General features: G+C 45.0%; 1 protein-coding gene across 1 annotated transcript in view; it reads left to right on the top strand.

The window, feature by feature from the left end:
- Window positions 1-623: 623 nt before the first annotated feature.
- The window catches only part of LOC141083110 (NACHT, LRR and PYD domains-containing protein 3-like), an 80,036-nt gene continuing 71,778 nt past the window's right edge, over window positions 624-8,881 (top strand). Inside the window, exons 1-4 of the mRNA XM_073567297.1 lie at window positions 624-692; window positions 1,588-1,737; window positions 2,150-2,321; window positions 2,910-2,975. Coding sequence (XP_073423398.1) covers window positions 624-692; window positions 1,588-1,737; window positions 2,150-2,321; window positions 2,910-2,975 — 457 coding nt within the window. The remainder of the gene's footprint in view (window positions 693-1,587; window positions 1,738-2,149; window positions 2,322-2,909; window positions 2,976-8,881) is intronic.

Below are 8,881 nucleotides of genomic sequence, written 5' to 3'. Positions count from 1 at the left end.
AAAGACTCCCTCCCCCCTTAAGGATTCGCCTAAGCAACAATTTTCACTAATGTGTAGTTTCTCCTACTAGTGAGTTGTGAGGTCCCCTGGTTCTGATGTGGTCAGGGTCCTGAACCTCAACCCCTAGTTTGTGTGTGGCCATTGTCCTGAAACTGCTCCCTGGTCCATGTGCGTCCATCGTCCTGAACCTACTCCCCTAGTCCATGTGTGGCTAGCTCCTGAACCTGCTCCCCTGGTCCATGTTAGGCCATTGCCTGAACCTGCTCCCCTGGTCCTTGCATGGCCAATGCCTGAACCTGCTCACCTGGTCTATGTGAGACCATTGCCTGAACCTGCATCCCTGGTCCGTGTGTGGCCAGTGCCTGAACCTGCCCCTCTTGGTCCATGTGAGAGACCATTGCCTGAACCTGCCCCTCCTGGTCCATGTGAGACCATTGCCTGAACCTGCTCCCCTGGTCTGTGTGTGGTCAGTGCCTGAACCTACCCCCCCAGTCCGTGTGAGGCCAGTGCCTGAACCTATCCCCACTGGTCCGTGTGAGGCCATGGCCTGAACCTGCTCTCCTAGTCTGTGTGCAGCCAGCACCTGAAACCTCATCCTCCCAGTCAGTTTTTATCCAGCCTGCATGAACCAGTCTCCGAATCAGCTAAGTCTGAATGTAGCCCGATTCTGTGTCAGTAACCATTCTGTAGAGGTGCCAGAACTTACTTTTCTGAATGGAGCCCTAGTCCTTAATCAGTGTCAGCGAACCTGACCCCTGGGGTCAGCAGTTGCAGTACCAGGATCTGCCCAGGAGTGGTACCTGGCAGTTACCTGCAGACCAGTCTGTCCCCACCATCAAGAGCTCCTAGGCAGGCCCGGTCCTGTGGCACAATGGGTCCACAAATCCACGTGTGCCACCGTTGGGGCATAACAGACTTCGTCCTGTTTGTTTTTCCGTGGATCTCAATCTGCTCCTGGCCTGCATCTGGCTGCGTTGTTTTGGACTTTCCTTTGTTATTATTTCATCTGTTTGTGGCCTCCAGTGTGTAGAGTCTTAGCTCTACACGTGTCGTCTAGCTCAAGGTTCCCCAACTCCGGTCCTCAAGGCCCACCAACAGGTCATGTTTTTAGGATCTCCCTTGTATTGTACAGGTGATGCAATTATCACCTGGGCAATACTAAGGAAATCCTGAAAACCTGACCTGTTGGTGGGCCTTGAGGACCGGAGTTGGGGAACCCTGGTCTAGCTGCTGCATCAACACCCAGGATCCATGTTCCCACCCAGACCTCAAGCTTAAAGTATCCACCTCACCAGATGAGCCTAAACACTGTGCAGGAGGAGGTCCGCAGGTTGAATCTTTTTGCTCTACTCTAGTTGTTTGCGTCAAGCAGGCCATGACAATTTCTCCATGAGAGGAACACTCTCCTGCCCCTCTTACAACTGAATAGTCTGTCTCTCGTGTGAATAGATCTTATTTACACTAGTAAATTACAGAGGGTTATGGAGTCCTCATTATTGGATTCTGTCAAATGACAACAAAAACATGAATATTCTACATAAGACACCGTCCGTCTTCTTCTAGATTTAATTCTTGCGTCTCCTTCAGGAGTTACACTGGCAGCTTTGTCAGTATGAAGATCATGCTCTGCGGATGATACATGAGTATTTCCAGGACGATCTGCTCCATATCTTAGAGACCATGCATATTACATCACTTCTGAGTGAGCTGCATGCCCGAAATCTCCCTGATGTTGAGGTAAGACATCACCTGCCGCTATTGTTCCATAGAGCTTCAAACAGGGAAAGATTAGTCCATGTCGCCATCTTGATGTTTCTGATGGACTGGATTTTAATTGTACTTCATATCAAGTAAAACAGAACAATTTCCAGAAGCATATTACATATTATATATTGGAGAACACCTTAAAAGTTAATAATCAAGTCTTGCTCCTCCAATGTTCCCTTACATTATTTCCCAGGATCTAATGTCCACTAGAAATATCTTCTACTGGTGGATTCAGGAAGGTTCTCCTCCCTATTCCATGATTTTATCTTTCTCGGGATCGATACAAAAAGAAGTCAGATATGATATAACTGTGTCTATTAAGCATCTGCTCTCATTCATCTTAGTATAATGACCCTCATGAGGGATTTTGATTTTGTTCTAGAAATACCAGAGTCTAGAAAATGATAGAAAAACCTTTGCCCGGACGTTACTACAGGATATTTATCAGAGAGGTAGGGAAGCAGTTATCGGATTGTGGGTCAGTCTTGATGTATTACGCAGCAGACATGGTTCCCCCGGCCTGCAGGCTCTCCTGGATGAGCTCCGTCACAGAGGTAACATTGTGTATGTGATGTCAGTCATTAATACCTTACATTACCATAATAATAAAGATCATTATTCACAGCAGTGTATACACATGGAGGATTTCTGCTGGGATCAGAAGTATGGAGGGCAGAAGGGTAATAAGCATTAGCACATTTCTTGTTGGATACATGTCAGGACAAGGCGCTGAGCTTGATGGTTACACAATAACAGCAATAGTCTGTAACCGTGAGGCACAAAACTTGGAGGTTACATTACGAGGAGGCACAAGCTGGGCTGTTACTTCACATAAGCACAATCACTAGTTAGTTTCCACCGGCAAAAGACACAGTCCTGCACGGTCGAGTTATCACCGCACAGCTTGGGTGTCGTTCATAAACATTTCCACAAAATTTGTAAGTCTAGGGCCAAGTATTGATGAGTACAGAACTTATTGGACCATTCATTTTACTGCATATGTGTACAATTCCTTGTGCCTTTTTTTAACAAGATCTTGTATTTTGTTCTGGTCACTGTATGTCATCATTTATATTTGTACTCCCTAAACTGATTATGTGTGTACACTAGAAAAATTACTCAAAGCTGTCATTTTTTATTAGGTGACACTCTGGTGGAGCAAATCATACTGGATAAATATGGACACTCACTTACCTCAGAAATAGCAGGTAAAAATTACAGCACATAAATGTAATAGAAATAATGCTCACAGTTTTTATGATGCAAAACCAATGTAACCAAAAACAAATAAAATGGATAAAGCAGGTGGGCAGCTGTAATCAGAAGAAGCTGATCCATCCCTTTCATGGTTCCAATATCTGCAGCGCTCTTTCTCATAACATAAATGGATTAACATCCACAAAGCACCATATAGTGAACGAGCACCAATAAAAAACTTGTATGGTGGTGGCCGAGAAACAAACAATGGTGATTAAAGGGAACCTGTCAGTTTAGAAATGCTGTGCCATCTATATAATCAGCATGTTATAGGCCAGGAAAGCTGAGCAGATTGATATATAGTTTTTGTGGAAAAGATTAGTATAAAGGTATGTACTTTAAGGCAGCAGCATTTCCGCCAGTGAATTAGCGAGGCAAGTGACCCAAGGAAGTTCAACATAAAGGGTTTAATTTGCCAACTTACAAAATAAACTCAAAGCTCAGCACCCGCGTGCAGAAAAGGTTTTTCCCTGCATGGCTGTCAACCAAGAATTGTTGTACAGTTGTGGCCAAAAGTATTGACACCCCTGCAATTCTGTCAGATAATACTCAGTTTCTTCCTGAAAATGATTGCAAACACAAATTCTTTGGTATTATTATCTTCATTTAATTTGTCTTAAATGAAAAAACACAAAAGAGAATGAAGCAAAAAGCAAAACATTGATCATTTCACACAAAACTCCAAAAATGGACCAGACAAAAGTGTTGGCACCCTCAGCCTAATACTTGGTTGCACAACCTTTAGCCAAAATTACTGCGACCAACCGCTTCCGATAACCATCAATGAGTTTCTTACAATGCTCTGCTGGAATTTTAGACCATTCTTCTTTGGCAAACTGCTCCAGGTCCCTGATATTTGAAGGGTGCCTTCTCCAAACTGCCATTTTTAGATCTCTCCACAGGTGTTCTATGGGATTCAGGTCTGGACTCATTGCTGGCCACCTTAGAAGTCTCCAGTGCTTTCTCTCAAACTATTTTCTAGTGCTTTTTGAAGTGTGTTTTGGGTCATTGTCCTGCTGGAAGACCCATGACCTCTGAGGGAGACCCAGCTTTCTCACAATGGGCCCTACATTATGCTGCAAAATTTGTTGGTAGTCTTCAGACTTCATAATGCCATGCACACGGTCAAGCAGTCCAGTGCCAGAGGCAGCAAAGCAACCCCAAAACATCAGGGAACCTCTGCCATGTTTGACTGTAGGGACCGTGTTCTTTTCTTTGAATGCCTCTTTTTTTCTCCTGTAAACTCTATGTTGATGTCTTTGCCCAAAAAGCTCTACTTTTGTCTCATCTGACCAGAGAACATTCTTCCAAAACGTTTTAGGCTTTTTCAGGTAAGTTTTGGCAAACTCCAGCCTGGCTTTTTTATGTCTCGGGGTAAGAAGTGGGGTCTTCCTGGGTCTCCTACCATACAGTCCCTTTTCATTCAGACGCTGACGGATAGTACGGGTTGACACTGTTGTACCCTCGGACTGCATGGCAGCTTGAACTTGTTTGGATGTTAGTCGAGGTTCTTTATCCAATATCCGCACAATCTTGCGTTGAAATCTCTTGTCAATTTTTATTTTCCGTCCACATCTAGGGAGGTTAGCCACAGTGTCATGGGCTTTAAACTTCTTGATGACAATGCGCACGGTAGACACAGGAACATTCTGGTCTTTGGAGATGGACTTGTAGCCTTGAGATTGCTCATGCTTCCTCACAATTTGGTTTCTCAAGTCCTCAGACAGTTCTTTGGTCTTCTTTCTTTTCTCCATGCTCAATGTGGTACACACAAGGACACAGGATAGAGGTTGAGTCAACTTTAATCCATGTCAACTGGCTGCAAGTGTGATTTAGTTATTGCCAACACCTGTTAGGTGCCACAGGTAAGTTACAGGTGCTGTTAATTACACAAATTAGAGAAGCATCACATGATTTTTCGAACAGTGCCAATGCTTTTGTCCACCCTCTTTTTTATGTTTGGTGTGGAATTATATCCAATTTAGCTTTAGGACAATTCTTTTTGTGTTTTTTCATTTAAGACAAATTAAATGAAGATAATAATACCAAAGAATTTGTGTTTGCAATCATTTTCAGGAAGAAGCTGAGTATTATCTGACAGAATTGCAGGGGTGTCAATACTTTTGGCCACAACTGTATATGGTAGATAAACTCCGAGATAAAGTGGTGGAACAGGTGGTGGTGCCCCAGTCGTATCGTCGGGCCATGCTAGTTATGCCACACACACACATGCTGGGAGGACACATAGGGGTAAAGAAAACCCAAGAACGTATACTGCATCGGTTCTTTTGGCCCGGGATTTATGCTGAGGTGCAGAGGTATTGTGAGTCATGTCCCAAGTGCCAACTTACCACACCCATTGCAAAGTTCAGGAGTCCATTGGTGCCTCTACCCAATATAGAGGTACCATTTGAGTGGATAGCAATGGATCTGGTGGGGCCTATAGTGAAATTCGCCCATGGCCATCAACATATTTTGGTCGTAGTGGGCTATGCTACGCGGTACTCAGAGGCGATACCACTTTGTCACACCTCGGCAAAACTAATCGCCCGCGATCTGTTTGCAATGTTTTGTCGCATTGGGCTAGCAAAGGAGATCCTTACAGATCAGGGGACTCCATTTATGTCCAAGGTGACCAGTGAGCCATGTAAGCTGCTCCGGATTAAACAGCTACGCATGTACCACCCACAAACCAATGGGTTGGTGGAAAGATTTAATCAGACCCTTAAGACCATGCTAAAAAAAAATGGTCTCCAAGGACTGGAGGGGTTGGGACATGTTATTGCCCTATATGATGTTCGCTATCCGCAAGGTACCACAGGCTTCCACGGGCTCTCCCCTTTTGAGCTATTGTACGGCAGGTATCTAAGGGGGTTGCCCTGAGTAAGATTCCCACAAAATTCCCACAAAATTCCAAAAAGAACTCATGTTTCCTTTGTATTGCCTTCATATACTAAGTGGTATGCATGCAACATATACATTGCTCAAAAAATAAAGTGAATACATAAACAGTACAATGTAACTCTAAGTCAATCACACTTCTGAGAAATCAACCTGTCCAGTTACAAAGCAACACTGTTTGTGAATCAATTTCTCCTGCTGTTGTGCAAATGGAACAGACAACAGGTAGAAATGATCGGCAATCAGCAAGACAACCCCTATAAAAGAGTGGTTCTGCAGGGGGTGACCACAGACCATTTCTCTGTTCTCATCCTTTTTTCCTTGGTCATCTTTGCATTTTGTCATTGAGATACTGTACAGTAGCATGAGGCAGTGTCTGCAACCCACAGAAGTTCTCCAGGTAGTGCAGCTCATCCAGGATGCCACATCAATGCGTGCTGTGGCAAAAAGGGTAGCTGTGTTTGTCAGCACAGAGTTCAGAGCATGGAGCAGATGCCAGGAGACAGGCCAGTACACCAGGAAACATGGAGGGGCTGTAGGAGGGCAACAACCCAACAGCAGGACCGCTTCTTTCCTCCTTTGTGCAAGGAGGAACAGGAGGAGCAGTGCCAGTGCCCTGCAAAATGACCTCCAGAAGGCTACTAACATCCATGTGCCTGCTCAAACTGTCAGAAACAGACTCCATGTGGGTGGTATGAGGGCCCGACATCCACAAGTGGGTGTTGCGCTTACAGCCCAAGATCGTGCAGGGCGATTGGCATTTGCCAGAGAACACCAAGATTGACAGATTCGACATTGGTGCCCTGTGCTCTACATGAATGAGAACAGATTCACACTGAGCACATGTGACAGACATGACAGAGTCTGGAGATGCTATGGAGAATGTTCTGCTGCCTGCAACATCCTTCCAGGATAACTGGTTTGGCAGTGGGTCAGTAATGGTGTGGGAAGGCATTTCTTTGGAACGTCGCACAGACCTCCATGTGCTAGCCAGAGGTACCTTGACTACCATTAGGTACTGTGTTGAGATCCTCAGACCCATTATGAGACCATATGCAGGTGCAGTGGGAACTGGGTTCCTTCTGATGCATGATAATGCTAGGCCTCGTGGCTGAAGTGTGTCAGCAGTTCCTGCATGATGAATGCTATGGACTGGCCTGGTCATTCCCCAGATCTGAATTCATTAGAGCACATCTGGGACATCATGTCTTGTTCCATCCACCAATGCCAAGTTGCACCACAGACTATCCAGGAGTTAACTGATGCTTTAATCTAGGTCTGGGAGGAGATCCCTCAGGAGAACATCCGCCACCTCATCTGGAACATGCCCAGGTGATGTAGGGAGCTCATACAGGCACGTGGAGGCCACATTTCCTTGACTTGAATCATTTCCACTGAAGTTGGATCTGCCTGTAATTTAACTTTCCACTTTGATTTTGAGTATCATTCCAAATCCAGACCTCAAAGGGATATTAATTTTGATTTAAATTGATCATTTTTATGTGTTATTGTTCACAACACATTCCACTATGTAAAGAATAAAGATTTGCAACTGGAATATTTCATTCAGTGATACCTAGGATGTGGTATTTTAGCGTCCCCCTTATTTTTGGGGGCAATAAGTATTTGATAAAGTGCCGATTTTACAAGTTTTCCCATCTACAAAGAATGGAGAGGTCTGTAATTTGTATCATAGGTACACTGTGAGGCATGATCTAACAAAAAAAAGAAAATCACATTATATGCACCTAGTTTTTAGAGGAGGAAAATATGAAAAAAACTATAGCAAAAAATTTGGTCTTGATGCACTGTTATGGGGGAGGGGGGAATCTGCTGCTGACACTGTTATAGGGGTAATATCCGCCATGCTGGCATGTACTGTATATGTCCCCAATCCATGTATACATTACCCCCCCATCCTGATATATATGATCCACACCCAGGTATACATGATCCCCTCATCCCTATCATGGTATACATGTTCCCGTCATCGCCATCCTGGTATGCATGGTACCCGAATTCCCATCCTGGTACGAATGGTCCCCTCATCATCATCCTAGTATACATGGCCCGCTCATCTCTGTCCCTGGTATGTATGGCTTCCTCATCCCTATCCTGGTACAGTATGCATGGACCCCTCATCACTATCCTGGTATGCATGGTTCCCTCATCGCCATCCTAGTATACACGGCCCGCTCATCCCCATCCCCGTATGCATGGTCACCTTCTCCCCTTCCTGGTATGCAAGGCCCTCTCATCACCATCCTGGTATGCATGGTCCTCTCATCCCCATCCTGGTATGCATGGTCCCCTCATCCCCATAGTGGTATATATGGCCCCCCATTCTGATATACATGGCATCCATCACGCTGCACGCATTAAAAAATAAACTGTTCTACTTACCTTCCCTCTGTTCCCTTGCAGAGTCCTGTTCTGATGCCAGCAGCTGATTTCAGCTTGTGAACAGTGCATGGCAGTGATGTCATGCATATATGCCGAGGTCAGCTGACGTAATATTCACTGCTCTCCACGCCCGGGACTATAGGAGTGGAGAACAGTGAGTATTCATTTCTCTTTAATGGTTGGCACTATGTTAGTCTCAGTCGCCGGCTTCCTGCAGCTACTGGGTGATCACGAGTGCCTGCTGTTAAAGAGAATAAATATTCACGGTGGCTCAGTGGAGAGCGCTGCAGCGCTGGGGTCCTGGGTTCGAATCCCACCAAGGACAACATCTGCAAGGAGTTTGTATGTTCTCCCCGTGTTTGCGTGGGTTTCCTCCGGGTACTCCGGTTTCCTCCCACACTCCAAAGACATACTGATAGGGAATTTAGATTGTGAGCCCCATCGGGGACAGTGATGAAAAATGTGTGCAAACTGTAAAGCGCTGCGGAATATGTTAGCGCTATATAAAAATAAAGATTATTATTATTATTATTATTATTCACTGTTCCCCACT

This window comes from Dendrobates tinctorius, unplaced genomic scaffold (genome assembly GCF_039654945.1).
Source record: "Dendrobates tinctorius isolate UK_male_01 unplaced genomic scaffold, ASM3965494v1 ptg000019l, whole genome shotgun sequence".
Lineage (NCBI taxonomy): Eukaryota > Metazoa > Chordata > Amphibia > Anura > Dendrobatidae > Dendrobates > Dendrobates tinctorius.
This window is presented reverse-complemented; position numbering and strand designations above follow the sequence as displayed.